We start from the raw sequence: 24,511 nt of genomic DNA, 5'->3' as shown, positions 1-24,511 counted from the left end.
CCACCTCAATGTTGTACAGCCCTGCCCAACTGAATCTCCAGAAGTCTGTTTCCGCTTCTGTAAAATGAATATAATAACAGTATCTACCTCACAGAGTTGTTCTGAGGACGCAAGGAAATAATGCATGAAAAGTGCTTAGTATATTGTTTGGCCAGGCACAGTGACTCATGCCTGTAATCCCAGCATTTTGGGAGGCCAAGGCAGGTGGATCACTTGAGGTCAGGAGTTCAAGACCAGTCTAGACACATAGTGAAACCCTCTCTCTACTAAAAATACAAAAATTAGCTGGGCATAGTGGTGGCGTTATCTCAGCAACCTGGGAGGCTGAGGCAGGAGAATCAATTGAACCCAGGAGGTGGAGGTTGCAGTGAGCCGAGATCATACCACTGTACTTCAGCCTGGGCAACAGAGTGAGACTCCATCTCAAAACAAACAAACAAACAAAAACTGCTCAGCACCCATTAAATGTCTAATAAATGGTAGCCATTCATGTTAGTACCACTAGAAGTGGCTGAAAATAATGTGGTAAATATGTCTGATTTTTGCATTCCACTAGGTCTCTGAAATTTAACACGGTGGCATTCTAATTCTATATGTCAGTTTTACACGTAGTGACTATAAGTCAGCGACAGATTCAGATCCACTTTCCCTGTGTCTCAAAGATAGATTTCTAGGTCTACAAGGCTGAGGACTAGCCCCAGACCCTGATGAAGTTCCCAAGGCCATCTACCTTGGAGATTCAATTTATTGACCTGCCCTTGATACAAATGGCATTCTCTGCAGCAATATTCTTTTAACTTAGACATTTCTACAGTAGACACTCCGTAAGTGTTCACTGAATTGAGTTCTACTGCCTCCCCATGGTCACAGGGTGAAATCCAAATTTCTCAGCTTGAAATAAAATACACCTTAATAACTGGCTCCAACCACCCTATCCACCCTCATTTCCTAATTGCCAGCATTTACAAAGTGTTTACTACATTTTATCTCATGAAATATACTATCTCATTATCTCATTCAATAAAAATAGATATCTATATGCCAGGCGCAGTGGTTCACACCTGTAATGCCAGCACTTTGGGAGGCCAAGGCAGGCAGATCATCTGAGGTCACGAGTTTGAGACCAGCCCAGCCAACAATGTGAAACCCCATGTCTACTAAAAATACAAACATTAGCCAGGTGTGGTGGTGCGCGCTTGTAATCCCAGCTACTCAGGAGGCTGAGGCAATAGAATCGCTTGAACCCAGGAGGCAGAGGTTGCAGTGAGTCAAGATCATTCCACTGCACTCCAGCCTGGGCAACAGAGTGAGACTCGGTCTCCAACAGAAAAAAAATTGATACCTATAGGTATCAAATATAGAGACCATTATTTATACATTATGAAATGTAACATCATATCTTGCATATACACATGTATACTTTATTTTTTTTATTTTAATTTTTTTGAGACAGAGTCTCACTCTCACCAGGCTGGAGCGCGGTGCTGTGATCTCAGCTTACTGCAGCCTCTGACTTCCGGGTTCAAGTGATTCTCCTGCCCCAGCCTCCCGAGTAGCTGGGACCACAGGCGTGCACCACCACGCCTGGCTAATTTTTGTATTTTCACCAAGTTGGCCAGGCTGGTCTTGAAATCCTGACCTCAAGTAATGCATGCACCTTGACCTCCCAAAGTGCTGGGATCACAGGCGTAAGCCACTGCGCCTGACCACATGTGTATACTTTGACTTAAATAGTCTCACACAACACAAGTTCTTTTTTAAGTTGCTTTTCCACACTCAACAATGCGTCATGGATATTTCCCCATGCCATAGAGGTTTATTTACACATGTATAAGTCATTTTATTATCATTATTATTAATTGTAGAGATGGGGTCTTGCTATGTTGCCCAGGCTGGTTTCAAACTCCTGGGTTCAAGTGATCCTCTAACCTCGGTCTCACAGAGTGTTGGGGTTACAGACATGAGCCACGTGCCAAGCTTACAACATTATTTTTAATGATTCCCTAGTATAGCATTGTAGGAATGTACCAAATTTATAGATAGACATTATAGTGGCTTCCAGCTTTTCGATATTATAATCAACACTAGGATGAATAAATTTGTACATCTTCAGTTACTTAGAGTATCTTCCTAGATTGAATTCTTAAAAGTAGTACTGCTATATCAAGGGAGTGATACATTTACAATTTTGAAACATGATACGAAATTACCTTCCAGAACTTGTTATACCAGCTTATGTTTCCAACAGCAGGATATGAATGTCCCATTTTCCCCTACCCTTGTCAATGCTGGGTATTGCCAACTGAATGGGTAGGAAAATCGGCTTTCATTGTTGCTTTAATTGTTTTCTAGTGAGGTAAAACATCTTTACCATGGATTTTATTTATTAGCCTTCAGTATTTCTTTTGTGGATTACTTCATGTTCTTTCCCCTTTAAATGGGAGTATTCATCTTTTTTCTTATTAATGTTATAAGCTCTTTGTTCTATATGTTGCAAAGTTTTTTTCTTAAATGTATAGTTTACATTTCAATTATGTGGGGTTTTTTTGTTTTGCTTTTACTAAACACATTTTACATTGTATACAGTCAAATCTATTTTTCCCCTTAGGATTTCTTCTTTTTGGTCTTCTCCTTAATAATATCCTCCCTACTGCAAAACCGAGTAAATCTTCAACTCCTTAAAAAAAAAAAAAAAAAAAAAAACTAGGCTGGGAACAGTGGCTCACGCCTGTAATCCTAGCACTTTGGGAGGCTGAGGTGGGCAGATCACAAGGTTAAGAATTCGAGACCAACCTGGCCAATATGGTGAAACCCCATCTCTACTAAAAATACAACAACAACAACAACAACAAAAATTAGACAGGCATGGTGGTGCCTGTAGTCCCAGCTACTTAGGAGGCTGAGGCAGGAGAATTGCTTGAACTGGAGAGGTGGAGGTTGCAGTGAGCCGAGATCATGCCACTGCACTCCAGTCTGGGCGACAGAGCAAGATGTCATCTCCAAAAACTAAAAATAAAAAATAGGCCGGGCGCAGTGGCTCACCCCTGTAATCCCAGCACTTTGGGAGGCCGAGGCAGGTGCATCACGAGGTCAGGAGATCAAGACCATTCTGGCCAACACGGTGAGAACCTGTCTCTACTAAAAATACAAAAATTAGCCTGATGTGGCGGTGCGCTCCTATAGTCCCAGCTATTTGGGAGGCTGAGGCAGGAGAATGGCTCGAACCCGGGAGGTGGAGGTTGCAGTGAGCTGGGATCATGCCACTGCACTCCAGCCTGGCGACAGAGCAAGACGCCATCTCAAAAAATAAATGAAAACAAACAAACAAACAAATAAATAAATAAATAAAATGTTTTTAAAAACTAGTTTATGGCTTTATTTTTCTATAATTAACGGTTTAATTCACCAGAATTTTGTTTCACGGTCCTGTTCTTTCTTCACCTAGCTGGGCCTCCTCCCTCGGACTAGGACTCTTCTGGTGCCTCCTCCCTCCAGCAGGATATAAGTTATAAAGGGACCTCCAGATTAGCGCCAGGCAATCTCAGCCCTAGGCCGAGGCCTCCTCTTACAGGAGGTATGCACTGGCTCTCCCTTTGTTCTGCCCTCCAGGACCCAAGCGAGTGACCATCTTTGTGACAAGGCAAGTCCCAGGTACAGAATACCCTATTCCTGAATCCTCTGCCCTCTTTAGATCTCTCAGGGTTGCCAGGCCTTTGCTAGCCCTGTGGGGGCAGTTGATGAGGTTCTGTGGGCCTTATCTTCCACACAGAGCCACCAGGAAGGGAACCACTCAACCCCTTCCATCTGGGCCAGACCATTCTATTCAGATAATGCCTGACACTTCACAGGGGTGCTGGCCTGGGAACCACTTCCACGAGTACAATCACAGAGAGCTGTGGCTTTATCTTCATGGTGGAAGGCTCTAACACCCACAGGGCCTGCAGATGCCCATGCCCTGACCACGGTCGGAAGTGGGGTCTTTCAACAGAGCCTGGTGGCAGGAGGTTCCTGGAGGCCTGTTCTGGGGGAAAGTCGGTGGGGGAGCGGCCGGCAACACAGTGGAGGAAAAGAAGGGAACTAGTAGTTTAGCTATAGAACCTAATAGCATTCCCATTTTACCACCAGCCTGACCAGGGCACAGGAGAGGGACAGGGCAAGAAGGAGAGAGAGAGACCAGAACCTGGAAAAGCCACTGATGAAAGGGCAGAGGACGGTGAGACTAGCAACTGTCCCAAGCGCCTTCCCTCTGCAAAAGTGATACCCAAGCAAGGCAGGAAACCCTTTTCCCAGCTGGCACCAGCGCCTGGGAGCTGAGGCCCGGCTCCCTGAGGAAGCCAGAGCACCCCGGAGAGCAGGCAGAATCAGTGATCAAAGCGGGAGGAAGCTCTCAAAGGGAATGGATGGCATGAGAGGCCTGGGGGAAATTCAGATGCAAGACGCTCAGAGCCCAGATCTCTCAAAGTAAAGGTGATGGCTGGCTTCTGATTCTCACCTGCATATCTGGAGAGGAAAGGGGAGAGAGGGAATGGGCTGAAGAGGAAAAAAAAAAAAGGATTTAGAAAAAACCCTGAAAACAGTACCCGGCCCCAGATGTGTGATGAATAGATCATCTGGCAGAGACAGGCTAGTTAAAATAACAGTCACATAAAAGTAATTTGCTTGCCAAAGAAGTGCTCCTCCAAGTTATGGGTTCCACCACCTCGGTTTCAGGAAAATTCTGTTGGAAACAGGTCCCTAAACTGGAGGGGGTTGGGCAGAGACAAAGGGCAAATCTGTCCCCACAGCCTGGACTCCAGGGAAAAGGCGACAGCCCAGAGACACATTTTGCCTAGGGAAGCCCAAAGAAATGGCTAGACAGACTGGATATCGTCACTGAAGGTTTTTTTTTTTTTTTTTTTTTTTTAAGACAGAATCTTGCTCTGTCGCCAGGCTGGAGTACAGGGGCACAATCTCGGCTCACTGCAAGCTCCGCCTCCCAGGTTCAAGCGATTTTCCTGCCTCAGCCTCCTTAGTAGCTGGGACTACAGGCGCCCACCACCACGCCCAGCTAATTTTTGTATTACTAGAGACAGGGTTTCACCATGTTGGTCAGGATGATCTTGATCTCTTGATCTCATGATCTGCCTGCCTCGGCCTCCAAAAGCACTGGGATTACAGGCGTGAGCCACCATGCCCAGCCGTCACTGAAGATTTAAAACACACTGTGGTCCCATGGAGTAGAATAGAGAGCAGAGGTGCAAGGTCCAGGGAGGCAGATTTGGGGCTCATCCAAAACTGTCAAATTTGCAGAGTCCCTTGGGAGGCAGCTGGTTTCCGAAACTGGAGATTACTTATGTGGACGACTGAAGGAGCCCCAGTACTGGCAGGCCAGGTAGTAGCTCACCTGTGAGGTCCTTTTCCCACCGTTAGGAAACTATAAAGGTCTTCCCCTTCTACTTCCAGCACTCTGGGAAAGGGAACAGAATTCAAAATGACCTTTACTCTCATTGGTACACCTAAAATGCACACACAGGCTGGGCACTTTGGGAGGCTGAGATAGGAGGATCACTTGAGTACAGGAGTTCAAGACCAGCCTTGGCAACATGGCAAAACCCTGTCTTACAAAAAAATTAAAACATTAGCGAGGCAGGGTGGTCCGTGCCCATACTCCCAGTTACTTGGGAGGCTAAGGTGGGAGGATCAATTGAGCTAGGGAGGTCAAAGCTGCAGTGAGCCACAATCATGCCACTGCACTCCAGCCTGAATGACAGTGAGATCTTGTCTCAAAAAATGAAACACACACACACACGCAGGCACCAGTGACTGCTAGAGCAGTGAGCTTTACTATATATCTTTGGCCAGGCAATGCACAGCAACCACACAGCATAGGCTCCACACATGATCCCAAGTTGACGTGGTCTGTAATGCCTTTCCTTCACTGTCGCCTCTCTGCCATTTCTTTTGTGTTCTGAAGTTGTAAGCCCTATATGCTGACAAAAGATGTGCAAGGTAGGTCTGCTGTGAAAACCTGGAGGAAAGCATCATAGGAGATGTTGAATAAGCGCCATTCAGCCAGGCAAGGTGGCTCACACCTATAATCCCAACACTTTGGGAGGCCAAGGCAGGAGGATCACTTGAGCCCAGGAGTTTGAGACCAGCTTGGGCAACATAGTAAGACCTCATTTCTACGAAAATAAAAAATCAGTCAGGCATGGTGGCATGCACCCGTAGTCTCAGCAACTCAAGAGGATGACGTGGGAGGATCGCTTCAGTCCTGGAGGTTGAGGTTGCAGACAGCTTTGACCGTGCAACTGCACTCCAGCCCAGGTGACAGAGCAAGACTCTGTCTCAGGGGAAAAAAAAAAAAGCCACTGAGGATTGAGGGGCTTTGAAGGAAATGGTCCAGGAAACAGAGGTGAAGACTAGAAGACAACTGGGGATTAGTGGTTGTTCTGTGACATTATAAAGAATGTTCATAAACATCCCTGAAGCCACCCAGGCTTGGCCAACAATTGTAGGAATTATAATTGGAAGAAACCAGAGTAAGGATGGGTCTGACATCAGGACAAATGAAAGATGAGCCAACGACTGCCAATGGCCTTTGCCAGCAATGCAGTTCAGTGTGGTCTACACAACATCTGCTCTGACTCAGTGCGTTGGCCTCAGTTGATGCTCCTATTTCCAGGACCCCACCCCCTTGGGATATTCCTCGAACCCTGCTGGAGAAGCTCACCCCTGTTTCTTGATGTTGGGCTACTTTTCCGGCCTTACGGAGTAAGCAAATTCATCAGAAGCCACTGCCTGACATTTCAGAGTCACCAGAGCCAAACTGGGGCTAACGAAGGCAAGTGGCTTGCTAAAAGTCACGGTCAAAGGCAGGGATGAAAGCCAGACCTTCAGTTATGCTAGCCCATGCACTTTCTCCATCATTCCCTTGCCTCCCTCAGGAATCCTTGGGCCCCCAGCTAGCAGGTGAAGCCGGTTCCTATACAGACCTTTCCTCCTGTGCACCATCTCACTGCCCATCTCACCCGAGAGGCCTGGTGAGAATTCACTTAACAGCAGCCCTTACTTATGGGTAAGGAGCAGGTCACCTCGCAGCCCCATAGGAGCTGAGGTCAATCTTGCCTGCATCCCAGCTAGACTGCCTTGTGCGACCCTTCGGGACACACATTAGCTCATTCACTCAACACTGCCGAGTGCCTACTGTGGTGCCGGGTCCTGTGCTAAGGATACTCGAGGGAGAGAAGAGTTTATAAACTCTGCTGTCAGGGAGCCTCCAGGTTAGAGGGAGAAATACTAACTGAATCATCTCGCTAATGAATATCCAATTACAAACTGAAATAAGTGCTCCAGAGAGCAGGAACACATTTGAGAGGCCTGACCTGGAGGGCTGCTGGCGGGAAGAGGGGCCCCTGGGCTGGAACCTGGAGGAGGAGGGGGAGTTAACTGGCTTAGTGGAGACATGAGCCTGTGCAACCCCACACTTTGTGGACGACTGAGCAAGGCATATTCTCTGCAGGCGCGAGGGGAAGGGATTCACCAGCGATTCGTTCTGGGGGCGCCTGGGTGTAGACCGAGGCCGACAATGCAGTCGCCACACAAGAGGTCTGAAATACACTCGCTTCTTTCTCCTCTTCTCAGCACAATAGTGGCACAAGAGCTTCTTAGGAAACCCTAACCTTTCAAAAACAGTGATTACAGAAACTATGACACTGCAGATGTTTGTCAGAGCCAGTGACACTCACCAAAGCTCAGGGGGCCCACGCAGAGGGAGACCACAGCACATTTGCTCTAGCAGCATTTTTATTTACAAACAGCAATGTCCATTGACTTTATTTATACCATAAAAAAAGCCATTTACAAGCAAGAAACAAGAATTCAGAACAAAATTAAGCAGCACTGAAATATTCATGTCACAAATCTAAAACAAAGTGAATACAAGAGTAAAATATCATTTGAATAAATAGTCTTAAATTCATGCTATAAAATAATCCTTAATGGCAAGTTACTAGTTGATACAGCATCCGCTTAGCTAGCTTCATTTACTTCATATGGTGATGAAGTGTGGAGTTGTGAGGTTACCAGTTTATATTGCAAGATAATGACACTGTGTTAAGTCATTCAAATTGCTCAACCATTTATAACGGAAAAAAATGTTAGCCCTACTAATAAAAGTGGTGAGAGAGATGGTTTTCACATTAGGAAAATGGTCATTCTCAAACAAACCAGGTAAGTTTACCTCTTACAATAGTCAGGGCAGCAACCAAAGGCTTGGGCAGCAAGTCCAAAGGTTGAATTCACAGCATACTTGTCACTGAGGGGCAGCAAGAGGTCTGTGGACTGAATCTGCTACAAGGAGAGCCAGGCAAGGCTGACTCCAGGACTTGATCAAGAACTACAATAGCCCTGTCTGTGCCAGACCCAGGGAGGGAACCAGAGAAAGCAAGTTCCCTTCTGGGTCGAGAAGTCAAGCACTGGGCAGAAACAGTGGGAACACTCTGGCACTTACTGAAAAAGACGCATGTGACATGTGACAACCATTACAAATTTGGAACAATGTGAATGACTTTTCTGAACTTTTAGTTCAGTTGCACTGAGTAATATGAAATCTATGATTTATGAACTAGTTTCATATAAAGAATTTACATAATTCCCCAATACTTTCATATATAAAATTTAATAAATAACCCTGACCAGTCTAGAAGCACCATTCAAGGGGCATGTGCCCTTGGAAAATAGTTTAGGTGTTGCATATTTGAGTCCCTTTCAGTGGAGGCTTCACAGGAAACCATTACAGAATTTAACAATAATGAGGACAACAACAACAAAAATCACAGTAACTAAGAGAAAAAGTTGATAAAATAAAATACATTGATCTCTTTAAAGTAAAGCTCATTCACATAGATGATATTCCCCCCAGCCCTTGTTTTGTGTTCCTGCAAATTCTTCCTAGAGTCTAGGCTGTAAGAACAAAAATAAAAACAAAACCACACACAAAATACGCAGGCCTATATGGTCTGGGCTAAGGGAAAAACAAAGAGTTGGTTATATTTGCTATCATTAGAAAAGACATTTACTCATGCTCTGGAAGATTTCAAAATTATCAATTTCGTTCTACAGTATATTCTGCTCAACAGTGAACCGACAGTATCCTTTCTGCTGTTAAGAAAAAAAAAACAAAAAACCTAAACTAAAAAAAAAAAAACAAAAAAAAACAAAAAACACAACTGCCAAGGCAGAGCCAATTGGTTGGGAGGCTTTTTCCACTGACCAAAAAATTAACTTGTCTCCATATACTGTATTTACAAATATAATTTCTAAATGTATTTACAGCTTTAGTAGAAATTAGAGGGTAGAGAACTGATTAGAATGAAAATAACTGTTTAAAACCACAAACATTAGTAAAAGTATAAAATTCTTTGTCTTCACAGTTTGTAATAACAGGCTAAGTATCTCTAGAAAAGGACGCTGTCACTGTCTTCACATTGTCTAATATTGAAAAGGTAGCTCAAGAAGAGACTCAATTATGAACAAGCCTATATGAATTTAGGATATATTTTACTGTAAAAGATTTCTTCACATATCACTTTATCTTAATTGATTTCTGCATCTGTTATAAATGAAACACCTTACCTAAAACTGTACAGAAATAGGGACTTTGCTTTCCAAAAAGAGTTGCTCTAAGGAGTTACACAGCGTACTTCGTCTGCGGAGACGTGAAGTGAACTTCAGGGAGAGAATGTTTCGGTTCTGTGGTCATGTTAATCCTCCTGACACATCCTCATGCGGCAAGGCACAATTAATTGCTGCTGCCCGATCTGAATGGAGTTAATCTCTCACCAGTCACGCCCCTGGGAAGCATGACAGTGCGAACGCTCAGAGAGGCTACACAGCTCCGTGCTGGCCTAGGCGCTGCCTCCCTCGAAGCCCTGCGGAACTTTACAGTACTGTGTTATGGCTTGAGAATTCATTCTTAACACTGCGAGCAGTGGAAAGGGTAAAGTGTTAGCAACACGAATGGGAGCAAGTGGAACTTGCAAAATGTGGAATCATGATTCTTAGAGAGAAACTCAATCAATTTTCTGCCCCTTAACAGTCCCATTACAATGTTTGAACCTGAACCGTACAATCAAAGCAATGGATATTTTTGTCAAAGACAATTTTGGATAAGTCACTCTTTGGTAAACTCAAACCAGTTAAACAGATTTACAAATACAAAGAACTCCATGTAAATAAGGTTAAGACGGACAATGCCAAGAGCCAGGACGCTGGAGGTGCCCGCACCAGGTGCCCTCCCTCCTCACTGTCTCTCATACCACGGAATGCTCTGGAGACCTCGCTGAAGGCCCCAAGCCTGAGTGAAAAGGAGGTTCCTTCCCTGAGCTTGACCTCTTATGTCCTTGGATTTGGGCATTTCTTGTCACAAACTTAATTTGTATCACAACACAAATTTTTTGCATTCAATTAAAAAATAATCAAAACCAAACTTATTCATGTAAGGAAAAAAAAAATCACCAACATTTACCTGAAACCCCAGAACATATTTAAGTGGGTAAACACTTAGGGTCCAGCCTCCCCTTGAGGCACGCGGCTTTAACAGGAGTTGAACAAGTGCTTCAGGGAGAGAACAAACCCCTACTTAGGCAGTTTGACGAGGAAAAAGGCATACTATATACCCGATTTAGCAAAAGCCGCTCCTCGGGAGCAGCGGGATTAGAGTGTAATCTGTAGGGAGTTAACACTGATGTGTAGCGCAGCAGTTCACACGTGAACAGATCCTGTGTGCTAAAGAGATGCGACTGCACAGCTGCCACCCCTGGGGGCTATTACACACAAAGGGCTTGAATGACTTTTTTTTTTCTCAAAGCAAAAAACAAAAACAAAAAAACAATCCACCATTGGTATTTTAAGAGCCAAAAAAGCACAGAAAACCAGCAAACATCAAATTCTGTATTCCTTTAACTTCTAGCCTCTGAGGCTGGTCCTTTGTTCGTTTTTCTTTTAGGTGGCTGCACTGTTCTCCTATGGAGGTGCACTGGTTGTGCATCTCAGACCCCAGGTTCTCAGCCAGATACCAGAACGCTGACATCCCACAGGCAGCCTGCAGCACAAACTCACCACCAAACCGCCTATAAAATTACTCTCTGCCAGAGTTTACAGTACCGAAGCAATCTTGTAAAGCCTGTTTGTGTATGTGAACACAATACAGAACTGAAGACATTTCCGAAAGTACTAATAAAACATTATTCAAATAGGACTCAGGTATCTTTTCATACAGTAATGTGTTTGCCAGCACATGCTTTTGAGGTCTCTTTTCAAGCTACGAACTCAAGAGAGGAAAACAATTATAATTCATTATTACCATTAGATTTCACATTTTCTACAACTATACTGACCTAAAAAGACACTTAACAAAAATAGCACCACATGACAAAAAATGGTGACACACAGATTTGGTGACACACAGAATATCTTAGAGGGCTTTTAAACTGTTGGTTCTTTAAGCAGGAAACACTGAGAGAGTGGGGGAGCCACTGAGGCTCTCATTAGCACACACAATACTAAGATAGATATATTGCTTGCAATTCCCATAGAGTATAGCTTTACAAAAAGTACAAATTCTAAGTTCTGCAGTTTCCCTGGGAACTGCATGTAGAAAAAGTTGCTGTGCACCTGAACTGGCTGTTTGAAAAGAGAAAGAAAGAAAAGAAAAAAAAAAAAACCACAACACTGCTTGGAGAATTTTGTAGACAGAACTACAAATCCCTTTCCTTAAGTGCGAGTGAGTACTAACTCATGATAGAGAGTGATTCGATTTAGTTACCTGGTATGTATGTTTCTACAGTACGGAATGAAGGTAGATTTGTAGGCCAGTAAAAACCTTGAAAACCACTGCTCCTTTGGGGTTGGCTAATATAACACTACACTATGTAAAAAGGTCAGCACCACAGGTCATCCAGCTTACCTGCTGGACAACTAACAAAAATTCCAAACGGTTTCCAACTAGAGTTGAAGAAATTTTATGGCATTTGGTTTATGTATTTGTTATGAAGCAGAGCTGTGAACACTGTGATTTGCTTTGCTTGCTTTTGGACACAATGATTAATATAAACCTACTAACATTCTTTTGTAAGGGAAATGAAGGGACAAAACCCTAACATATTAGGTAGGGATGAGACAGACTCAGAAGCCCTGTTCACATTGTATTAAATTATATATTCCTCTTACATTCACCTCAACCAGAATAAAATCAAATTTGAGAATGTATATATACTATATATATAATAGTTTTATTATATATATATATAAATTGTCTAACTACCCCCTAAAAGGAATTTTAAATTAGAAAAGGTTACCCATTTGTATCAGCTGATGGCATCCTAATCTCCCTCCATGGAAGTGCACTGCTGCCAGCGCACACAATGAGAGAGAGTATGCCTCTTGGCAGAGAATGGAGGGTCAACCAGTTGGCATAGCTAAATCACTGGCAGGTTTTGGATTAAGAGTTCAGCCAAAGAGGAATACTGTCAGCCTGTGTTTTCCCTGGATGCGTTGCCCTTCATGCTTTGAGCTCCTTCGGGGAGGGAGGGCAGGGGAAAGGATAAACACAACGAAGTGTTCCATCCAGAAACTTTAGAAAAACTGCCAAGAGACCAAGAGATTTCCAGATGGTTGGGAAAACCAAAGATTACAACAAAGCAAATCACAAATATGCATTGATTAATGTGCTTTGTTTGGGTGCACTTCTTTACCATCTTAATCGGGAGCATCAGACACTGTGTGAATTTCCATCCGGGAATCTAAGCCCATCTCTGAGGCTGATGCGTCATTTTCTAGTTTCTGTTCCACGTACACATCTGTTCTCTCGGGGGACTCAATGCGACTCCTGACTTCAGCAACGCCCGGGTGGTTTTTCCGCAGGTGCTGGTTGAGGGTACCTTGGAATGGAAAGCACTTGCCGCAGATCTCACAGCGGAATGGTTTATCATCTGTATGGCCCCGGATGTGGTACTCCAGTTGGTCCTTCCGTGTGTACTTCTTCCCGCAGAACTTGCACACAAAGGGGGTGATTCCCATATGGAGTCGCATGTGCCTGTCAAGGCTTCCTTTCTGGTTGAAGGACTTTCCACAGTAAATACAGATCAACCTCTCATTGTACGGGTACCAATGCCCTCTCGCACTCCTCTCCCGGGGGCTGCTCTCATACCCGGGGTTGTTCATCATGGCTTCACTGTCAGAGCCCTGCACCAGGCCCTGCAGGTCACTGTGCAGGTGGACAGACAAGGCCCGCTTCTGGCGGGCACGCCCTCCTCGGAAACAGCTCAGCATGGACCTGGATGGGCTGGAATTACTCAAACTTCCAAAAGCTTCTGATACATTGGTCGGCTGTGAGGCTGCTTGGGAATAGGAGTATGCGTGCTGGAGCACAGAACCATAGGAGCCCACATTCACTGCCACAACTTGTTCCCCATCAACCATCTCAGTGTGGTACCCATCATCACCCAGGGAGGAGCTGTCGGAACAGCTGGGCCGGTCAGACTTCTCCATCTTCACTTTCACCTCGGTGATCTGGCTCTCCCTCACCAACAGGTCTCCTTGCTCATGGTCCCCCTCTATCTGAATCTCATACTCAGAAACGCTCCCACTGCTCCCGCGGTCTGAGTGCCCCTCCTCCTGTAAGCGGCTGCGCAGAGCTTTGCTGGGGGTCGTCTCCATCCGGAGGTCACTGCTTGCGGTGGGCTGCCGTCCCTGAGAGCAATATGGAGGAGAAATCTCCACTGGGTTGGCAAAGAAGCTGCTGTCTTTCACTCCGTTTCGACTCTCGGGATTCTCTTCAGCACCGACGGTAACAGAGTCAACATCTCCAACGCTGATTTTAGAATGGATGCTCTCTAGGATCTGCGTGCACTTGTCAATGACACACTGCATCTGAAGAAAGCTGGCTGCAGTCAGAAAACTGACAACATCCTTCAGCTGCAAGGACATTCTTCCAGTGTAACAAAAAGAAAGCAACTGCTCAAACACATTGGGATTTTTAATCACTGATATTGACAAGCCACTCATGGTACTCAACGCTGAATGGTCCCGGAAATATGGGGAGCTGGCAGCAAGGACTGCTTTGTGGGCTCGGAATGGCTGACCCTGAATGTGTACAATGATGTCACATAGTTTCCCCTGCAGGCGGAGTTCGTTTAGCTGGCTCAGAACGGTGCTGCTGTACTCGGGCACATCAAACTGAATAAAACTGCTGCTGTCCATTTCTACTGACATGAAGCGTACTCTGCGGAGAGAGAGAGTGTGCATCATTCACCAGTGACTCCTCACTAAGTACAAGCGGCACAAACACAAGCTTACAACGACAATACCATTGTGGCTATCAAACCTCCTAAAATCTGCCTGAAGCAATTTTTCCCCTTGTTTTAGTCTTTCATGTTTTGGTTAATTCACCAAAAGCCAAATAAACGAATGATCAATTAGCCTAGTGTCACCGTTGCCTAACATTCACCTTGATCAAAAGTAAAATATTTTACACAGAGTAGGACTATTTTGGCTCTGAGAAACTGGTGTTCTTTTAGGACAAATATTTCCCCATTTCAAGTACTTTTGAGGGTTTGAAGTACTTTGTGAAAAATAACTAAATTCAGGCCAGGCGCAGTGGCTTACACCTGTAATCCCAGCACTTTGGGAGGCACTTGAGGTCAGGAGTTTGAGACCAACCTGGCCAACATTGTGAAACTCCATCTCTACTAAAAATACAAAAATTAGCCTGGTGTGGTCAGGCACAGTGGCTCACGCCTGTAATCCCAGCACTTTGGGAGGCCGAGGCAGGTGGATCACAAGGTCAAGAGATCGAGACCATGGTGAAACCCTGTCTCCACTAAAAATACCAAAAAAAAAAAAAAAAAAAAAAATTAGCCAGGCACGATGGCAGGTACCTGTAGTCCCAGCGACTCGGGAGGCTGAGGCAGGAGAATGGCGTGAACCCGGGAGGCAGAGCTCGCAGTGAGCTGAGATTGCACCACTGCACTCCAGCCTGGGCAACAGAGCGAGAGTCCGTCTCAAAAAAAAAATTAGCCTGGTGTGGTGTTGTGCGCCTGTAATCCCAGCTACTAGGGAGGCTGCAGCAGGGGAATCGCTTGACCCCAGAAGGCGGAGGTTGCAGTGAGCCAAAAGCACACCACTGTACCCCAGCCTAGGTGACAGAATGGACTCCTTCTCAAGAAAAAAAAAAAAAAAAAAATCAAACAAACAAAAACAAAACTAAATTCATCTAAAAATGTTCTGCCTTACTTGTGTATTTCTGATTGGTATTTTTCAACTATGCAGCACACTGGATACAATAAATGGAGCTAAAACCCTTTTCAGTATTACTGTCTTGATTTGTGTGTTTGCCCTTCAGCTGTGTACACCTTTATATCTCTTTTGGGTTGGGTTAGTTTGGCTGAGACTTACTATGCTTGGTCTCCTTCAGTGCAGTATTATTATTATTATTACTTTTTTTTTTTTTTTGAGACAAAATCTTGCTCTGTCACACAGGCTGGAGTGCAATGGCATGATCTTGGCTCACTGCAACATCCGCCTCCTGGGTTCAAGTGATTCTCCTGTCTCAGCCTTCTGAGTAGCTGGGACTACAGGCACCCGCCACCACACCCAGCTAGTTTTTGTATTTTTAGTAGAGATGGGGTTTCACCATGTTGGCCAGGGTGGTCTCGAACTCCTGACCTCAAGTGATCTGCCCGCCACAGCCTCCCAAAGTGCTGAGATAACAGGCGTGAGTCACCGCACTCGGCCAAGACAGTATTTTTAAACAGTAGTTATTTTAGACAACAGGAGTGAAAGGGTGATGGACACATCAAAAGGTGTGTGCCACAGTTGTGGCACACCTACAACAGGTTTCCTTCCTGTGGCCTGAACATCTGCAGCACCAGACTGCTCAGAACTACTTAAGTATACATAGTCCAGGCTCCATCCTCTCACCCAAACACAACAAAACCGGATCTAACAATTATATTTTAAAACCTGACCAAAAGAAATGTAAATATCTCCTAAGTATTAGATCAGAAAAAAATCTAAATGGAATAAAATTACTTAGACAATGAGAAAACACATAAAATCTGGCTTTAGGAGTGAAGTTTACTCATATCTTCAACTTACTTGAGAATGTATCTCCAAAAAAGAGATGGACCAATATATGATAAAGCAAACACAGTAAAAAGTTAACAATTGTAGGGTCTACATTGTGGATATTTGGGCACTTATTGTGAAATTCTCTCACCTTTTCTGTTTGAAGTTTTTCAAAATGAAATGTTGGGTGTTTTGAAAAAAAAAATAACAAAAAGCTGTAACAGGAAAAGTCAGTGCCTTAAGAGTTTTAATCATTAAACAATAAATACTAAAAACAAATGAAATGACTGAACTTAGGAGGTCAGAAAAGGAAAAACAAATGATGCCCAAAGACAGTAGGAAAATAACTAATACAGAAAAGCAGCACATAATCACAGAGGGAATTTTTAAATTTCACGACAAGACAACATGCAACTAAGTCTAAGACTCTCACAGGAAAGGATCAGTTAAATGTGCCTAGATCATGTCCGAACTTTTTTTTTAATCACATCAAAATTTGAGTTAAAACATTTTAGTCAAAGAGGAATACTGCGCCCTTATTTATCCTAGATTTATGATTGAAATCAATTTGAAATCTGTATGAAATGAACATATTTTTAGGATAACATAAATTGGCAGAACTAAATAAGAAACAGAAGTGCCAAGGCACAAATGATCTTCAGGCCGTTCACACTGTTCTAGATGCATGTAAAAACATTTAAAGCATCTCAGTTCATATGGCACAAATCTGATAGCAGAAGATGACAAATAGCAGAAAGAAGAAAACTGTCTACTTCATCTAAATAAATAGATTTTAAAGTCCTAACAGAAATGCTAGCAAATACAACCTATTAAAATAATATATTGGCCGGGCGCGGTGTCTCAAGCCTGTAATCCCAGCACTTTGGGAGGCCGAGATGGGCGGAGCACGAGGTCAGGAGATCGAGACCATCCTGGCTAACACTGTGAAACCCCGTCTCTACTAAAAATACAAAAAACTAGCCGGGCGACGTGGCGGGCGCCTGTAGTCCCAGCTACTCGGGAGGCTGAGGCAGGAGAATGGCGTGAACCCGGAAGGCGGAGCTTGCAGTGAGCTGAGATCCGGCCACTACACTCCAGCCCGGGCGACAGAGCGAGACTCCGTCTCAAAAAAAGAAAAAAAAAAAAAAAAAATAATAATAATAATAATAATATATTATGACCAAGAAGAGCTGTTTCACAAATGTAAGGATGGCTACATGTTCAGAAATAAATAGACGAATATAATTTGCAACATCAAAAAGTCAAGGAGAAAAACCCACATGACCAAATCAATATTATGTCAAAAATGCATGTGAGAGAAAGTTAAATGCCCTTTCAGAGTAAGGCGAAAATACTCAGTAGGCTAGAAACAGAACAATAGTTTCTTAATAAAGTGTATCTACTACAAACCAATGGCAACATCATCCTTAAAAAGGAAACACTGCATATGTTAGTATACTTAATAGGGAAAAGAAGGAAGGAAGGAAGGAGGGAAGGAGGGAAGGAAGGAAGGAAGGAAGGAGAAGAAGGGGAAGGGGAAAGGGAAGTGGAAGGGGAAGGTGAAGGGGGAGAAAAAAGGGAACGGAAGGAAGGGAGGGAGGGAGGAGGGAGGGAAAGGAAAAAAGGAAACATGATGTCTGCATTTCCCAAAATGTATTTAGTAGAACCCAAGCCCAAGAGCTGGCCCCAATATCCTCACCTCCTAGGGATTAAAACACACATTAGCAATAATATCCTATCTGAAAAGTCCTGCAGACAAGAATCCTGCTTAACTCAGCAGTTTGCAAAATCATTTAATGGTGGAACTGTTCTCTCAAGGTACACATATTAATATTCCCCAAGAATGAGTGTTCCCTGGAGCACACTTCGGTAAACACTTTAGTAAGGTCATTCCCATCAGTGCCTGGGAAGATATACAAGGTTATCTGCCATCATGACTCTTACTTAAGATTAGTTTAGAACTTCCAGCCAAAGCAACAAGACAAGGGAACATTAAGGCAAGCAGCCATTAAAAAAGAGACAAAATGACTATTACGTGCAGATGTAACATGCAGATTATTTACACAGAAGCCCCAAGAGAATCACTTGGAAAATGTTAGAATCGGCATCTACTAAGTGGGGGGTTTCAAAAAATTACACACAAAAAACAGGTAAGGTAATGACAATAAGGTGCAACCAACAATATAGCGACAGGAACTAGAAAATACCTAGGGGTAGGGGAAGATAAGCAAAAAACAGGGTCAACAAGAAAAATACAACTCACTTTAATATGGACAAAAGCCTGTATAAATGAAGAGAGGGAATATGCTTCTGGCGGGATGATTCAATACTGTAAAGAGAGACACTCTACCCCCAAAATTAATTTATAAATATAACATAGCCTGATGAAATCTTTTCTTAGAAACCTGACAAAATGATTTTAAAATTCATCTAGAACACTGTGGTCCAACATAAATGTAAGACCTGCATGTGTAATTTAATGTTTTCTAGCAGTTACATTTTTTAAAAGTTAAAAAAACAAATTGTAGTAATATGTTATACAACCCAACACATCATCGCAGCATGTAATCAATATTAGAAAGCTGAGACATTTGACATTCTTTTCACACTAGGTCTCTGAACTCTGATGTGTATGTTACACACAGCATGGCTCGGTTTGGACTAACCACATTCCATGTGCTCAATAGTCGCATGTGGTCAGTGGCCACCAAACTGGATAGTGCAGATCTGGAATACTAAAGAAATGTTAGAAATAGACAAATACAACGGAACTTACAGATGTCAAAATGTATGACTGGGCTATAATTCATCGGCTAAGTATGTATTAAGTGTCAGGCACTAGGGATCCATTGGAGTTTTAATTCTCTCATCATAAATCATGATAAAAGCTATGAGATCTTTCACGATGAGGGAGTGGTCAGAGAAGCCTACATGAACAACTGCTATTTTAAATAAGAACTAAAGGACAAGTAAAGGTTAGTCAGATACATGTAGGTATCAGGGTGCTGCAGGGAACCTGTCCAGACAGAAGGAATCACACGTACAAAGGGTTGGGGAGGAAGGACATGCTGGAAGTGTGTACACAGCTAGAACAAGGCGCAAGGGGCAGGGCAGAAGCCACATGAGGAAATCAGACTGAGATGGCCTCATGGGCCATTTCAAGCAAGTAAAAAGGGGAGAATTACTGAAATAGATGCTGCTTAGAGAATCTGAATTAATAATAAATTTAGATACTTCTTCACAGCATACCCCAAAATAACTTCTAGAGGTTTCTCTAAGCACACAAAGATACCAGAAGAAGAAATGCAGATTTAACTACAGAAGAAATACAACTTTTATATATTTAAAAAATACTTTTTAGCAAAAAAAAAAAGAGGTAGAAAACAATAAAAAAATACTTAGAACATAAACAGCAGTCTCTCACAAATCAATAAAAGCCAAATGAAACAACTGAAAAAAGTGACTATGAACAGACGCTTTTAGAAAGAAATTAAAATAGCCTTTAGATATAGAGAAAAAATGCTTAGGCCGGGCATGGTGGCTCACATCTGTAATCTCAGCACTTTGGGAGGCCGAGGCGGGTGAAACATCTGAGGTCAGGAGTTCGAGACAAGCCTGGCCAACCTGGTGCAACCCTCTCTCTACTAAAAATAAAAAAGTTAGCCAGGTGTGGTGGCGGGCACCTGTAATCCAAGGTACTCGGGAGGCTGAGGCAGGAGAAATGCTTGAACCCTGGAGGTGGAGGTTGCAGTGAGCTGAGATCGCACCATTGCATTCCAGCCTGGTCGACAGAGCGAGACTCTGTCTCAAAAAAAGAAAAAAAAAATGCTTAACAACTTTATCAGTAAAGCAACATCAATATGAGGCCAGGCACAGTGGTTCACACATGTAATCCCAGCACTTTGGGGGGCCAAATTGGGCCTATTGCTTGAGCTCAGGAGTTTGAGACCAGCCTGGCCAACATGGTGTAACCTCGTATCTACTAAAAATACAAAAATTAGTAGGGCAAGGTGGTGGGCACCTGTAGTCCCAGGTACTCGGGGGGCTGAGGTGGGAGGATGGCTTGAGTACTGGAGGCCAAGGTTACAATGAGCTGAGATTGTGCCACTACCCTCCAGCCTGGGTGACAGAGTGAGCCACGATCTCAAAAATAAATAAATGCATAAACATGAGACAAAATACTTCTTTCTCAAATTGGCAAAACTTATAAAAATGCAACTCAGCTGGCACCTAACAAATAGTCAAATGTTACCTATTCATCACAGCATTCTCATGACATGGGGTGTATAAATAGTGACTTTTGGAATGCAAGGACAAAAGGAAGGTGGGTTAGGGCTTTTTAAAGGTGTGGACTGCAGGGCGAAAACCAGTACAGAAAGGAATGCAACACAGCATTTCTGAAATAGAATGTACAACTGAAAACAGCTTCCCAATGAGGCTTCCTTCTCTGTGTGGTTTTTTCTTATCTGCTTAGCAGAAGAAAGGTGGAGAACAACACTTGAAAGATAATCACTGAGAAAAGCGGAACGCCACGATTAACACCTAAGAAAGGGATTCCATTTTTCCGCAATATGAGAAAGGAAGTGCTTTGCTCTCCTCTCCCTTACATTAACACTTCCTTTCCACAGTGACAATGAGATTCAAAGATTCCCCCCTAGAGCTGCTAACAAGCCACACTCTTGAACAAGAAGCTTCTAAATGACTGGCACATAGTGAACTTACAGTTAATTTCAGTCTGAGCCATATGACCAGACTAAAGGGAGAGAAACTCATCATCGATCACAAGTTCTACACCCCATGTGTGGATTTGTCAGGTCCAGTGATCCCAGGATAGAGGAGGTCAGAGCCTCTTATGTAGGCACACTTCGAGTTCAAATGTGATCCTCTATCCCTCTGTACTGGCAGTTTTGCAACATGCGCTACTCATTGGTTTCTTGAAGGTCTTGATTTTCTCCCCTGTGTGGAATGCCAGTGGGTCTACACCTAAGTTAGATCAATTTTGAATTACATTTTTTCTTTTTTCTTTTTTTTTTTTTTGAGACCGAGTCTCACTCTGTCGCCCGGGCTGGAGTGCAGTGGCCGGATCTCAGCTCACTGCAAGCTCCACCTCCCGGGTTCACACCATTCTCCTGCCTCAGCCTCCCGAGTAGCTGGGACTACAGGCGCCCGCCACCTCGCCCGGCTAGTTTTTTGTATTTTTTAGTAGAGACGGGGTTTCACAGTGTTAGCCAGGATGGTCTCAATCTCCTGACCTCGTGATCCGCCCATCTCGGCCTCCCAAAGTGCTGGGATTACAGGCTTGAGCCACCGCGCCCGGCCTGAATTACATTTTTTTCTTAGAGACAGGATCTCACTCTGTCACCCAGGCTGGAGTACCGTGGCACAATCTTGGCTCAGTGTAGCCTCAACCTCCTGGGCCCAAGCTATCCTCCCACCTCAGCCTCCTGAGTAGCTGGGACTATAGGCACGCACCACCATGCCCAGCTTTTAAAAAATTTTTTTGTAGGCCGGGCACGGTGGCTCACACCTGTAATCCCAGCACTTTGGGAGGCCGAGGCAGGTGGAGCACCTCAGGTCGGGAGGTTGAGACCAGCCTGGCCAACACGGCGAAACCCTGTCTCTACTAAAAATACAAAAAAATTAGGCGGGCATGGTGGTGGGCGCCTGTAATCCCAGCTACTCTGGAGGCTGAGAATTGATTGAACCTGGGAGGTGGAGGTTGCAGTGAGTCAAAATCATGCCATTGCACTCCAGCCTGGGCAACAAGAGCGACACTCCGTCTCAAATAAATAAATAAATAAATAAATAAATTTGTAGAGACAGGGTCTCACTACGTTACCCAAGCTGGTCTCGAATTCTCGGCCTCACTCCGTCTCAAATAAATAAATAAATAAATAAATAAATAAATAAATAAATAAATTTGTAGAGACAGGGTCTCACTACGTTACCCAAGCTGGTCTCGAATTCTCGGCCTCACTCCGTCTCAAATAAATAAATAAATAAATAAATTTGTAGAGACAGGGTCTCACTATGTTACCCAGGCTGGTCTCGAATTCTTGGCCTCAAGGGATCCTCCCACCTTGGCATCCCAACGTGCTGGAATTACAGACATGAGCCACTGCATCTGGCCAATTTTTAATTAATTTTATCTTTAAAATAAAATATATGCATATGGTAGAACTTCAGATCATAGAACAGAACTAATAAAACTTTCCCCCAGCCCCTCTTTCCAAAGATAATCACTGGTAGGAGTTTTGGCGTATTCTTTCAGAGAAAATTCAAAACATCTATCAGCATAAACTGTTCTGTACCCTACTTTAAAGAAATGTATTTAATATACCTTAAAATCTTTCCGTCTTAATCTCAGCACTTTGGGAGGCCGAGGTGGGTGGATCACGTGGTCAAAAGATCAAGACTACTAAAAATACAAAATTAGCTGGGTGTGGTAGGGCGCGCCTGTAATCCCAGCTACTCGGGAGGCTGATGAAGGAGAATCACTTGAACCTGGGAGGCGGAGGTTGCAGTGAGCCGAGATAGCACTATCTGCACTCCAGCCTGGCAAAAGAGCAAGACTCTGTCCAAAAAAAAAAAAAAGAAAAAGAAAAAAAATCTTTCCATAGCAACACATACACATTGACCTATTTTCTTCTAACTTCATAGTATTCCATGGATGGCTATATCACAACGTACTTAACCAGTTCCCAGTTGATACTAAGATAGCCATTACAAACACAGAATGTCACCCCACAACACACACACACACCCCTCAGTTACATCTGGCTTTCTTATGTAAGTAAATCTGTAGTCTCAACTTCTAGCAGAATTGTTGTAAATTTTTCATTTCAGTTGACAATGCCAAATTACCCTCTAAGAGGCAGCAGCAATTATCCATTCACAGGGAAGGGCCTGCTCCCCCATAACTGTCAGCAATGGGTATCGAACCTTTTCACTTTTTCAGCCAAACTGATAGGTGAAAGACGTACCTCATTGTTTTGATGTGCTTTTTTTTTTTTTTTTTTGAGACAGAGTCTCACTCTGTCGCCCAGGCTGGAGTGCAGTGGTGCAATCTCTGCTCAAGGCAACCTCTGCCTCCTAAGCTCAAGCGATTCTCCTGCCTCAGTCTCCCTAATAGCTCAGACCACAGGTGGAAGCCATCACACCTGGCTAATTTTGGTATTTTTAGTAGAGACAAGGTTTCACCATGTTGGCCAGGCTGTTCTTGAACTCCTGACCTCAGGTGATCCACCCACCTCGGCCTCCCAAAGTGCTGGGATTACAGGCGTGAGCCACTGTGCCCGGTTGCATTTGTTTAATTATAAATGAGGTTGATATCTTTTCTCCTGTTTAATGGCAATTTGTCTAAGTTTGTCTTTGAACTGCCTACTCATATCCTTTGCCCTTATTTGCCTTTTTTATTGATTTGTCAGAGCTCTTCGCAAATTAAGGAAATTAGCCTTTTGTCATATGTGCTGCAAGTATTAGATTTAATTGCAATCACTAAATGGCACACTGACTGGGAATTTAAATTATTTTTCATACATTTATAGGAAATATTCACTCAATATCAATCTCTTACATACAGAAAACCAAAGGGAATTCAAAGATGAATAAAAGTCCCAGTCTTGCAGTTTGATAGAGGCTTAATGCAGATTCCTCCCCACTCAGAGAGCGATGGGAATGGAATTCATTTTTGATAATGCAGAGTAGTGATTTATATGTTTTTCATTTAGATTAAGTTTGCAGCTGCCTCAGAAAACAATAATGAATTTGATTATTCCACTCACTAAAACCATCAGAACCAGAATTCTTTAATTCAGGAGATTAATCATAGGTGTTTCTGTCACATTATTCTAGGCAAAAAACCACACCCAAATCAGACATTTACATTGCTATCATTTTAATTTAAAAAACAAGCACATACAAGCTGAATTTACTTTCAGTATCATTAATATATATTTTAACAAAATTTTGTTTTTGTTTGTAAAAACTATACTCTGGGAAAAAAAATGTGAAATACTTCTTTTAAAAAATACACATGGATAGGACTTTGTTGAAATGGTTTTTTGGGAAGTTCAAAATTGTCACCTCCTCAACTTCTTCACAGGTCTCTTCAGTTCACTCAATCAACGGAAAGTCAATCTTTCTGCTCTTTCAACTTCTTTAATTTCTTACTTCCGAATTCTTTCTTACAAAGAAAGAGAATAATTTCACACCTGTGAAATAGCTTTCACCTCACACACAGCCTCTGCCGTGATCACATAAGGCCACCACTGGTCTCCCAGGTAGCTTCTGGGAAGGACCACCTCTGATGTGGGCAGGACCGACATTCTCCTACTTCCACGCACCCAGCTGCCCCCGCATCAGCCTGGGCAACTATAAAAGGGGATGACTGCCCCTGCTGCCA

At 43.4% G+C, this 24,511-nt stretch overlaps 1 protein-coding gene across 4 annotated transcripts in view; it reads right to left on the bottom strand.

The window, feature by feature from the left end:
* Positions 1 to 7,767: 7,767 nt before the first annotated feature.
* ZBTB34 (zinc finger and BTB domain containing 34) overlaps positions 7,768 to 24,511 on the bottom strand; it is a 25,591-nt gene continuing 8,847 nt past the window's right edge. For all 4 annotated transcript variants that reach the window (XM_033191340.1, XM_033191354.1, XM_033191348.1 and 1 more), the window contains one exon: positions 7,768 to 14,263. In XM_033191340.1, the coding sequence (XP_033047231.1) occupies positions 12,739 to 14,263 (1,525 nt within the window). In that variant the 3' untranslated portion in view covers positions 7,768 to 12,738. The remainder of the gene's footprint in view (positions 14,264 to 24,511) is intronic.

The sequence above is a fragment of the Trachypithecus francoisi genome, unplaced genomic scaffold (genome assembly GCF_009764315.1).
Source record: "Trachypithecus francoisi isolate TF-2019V2 unplaced genomic scaffold, Tfra_2.0 Contig01585, whole genome shotgun sequence".
Lineage (NCBI taxonomy): Eukaryota > Metazoa > Chordata > Mammalia > Primates > Cercopithecidae > Trachypithecus > Trachypithecus francoisi.
The sequence above is the reverse complement of the archived record's forward strand: the minus strand, read 5'-3'. Positions and strand labels throughout refer to the sequence as shown.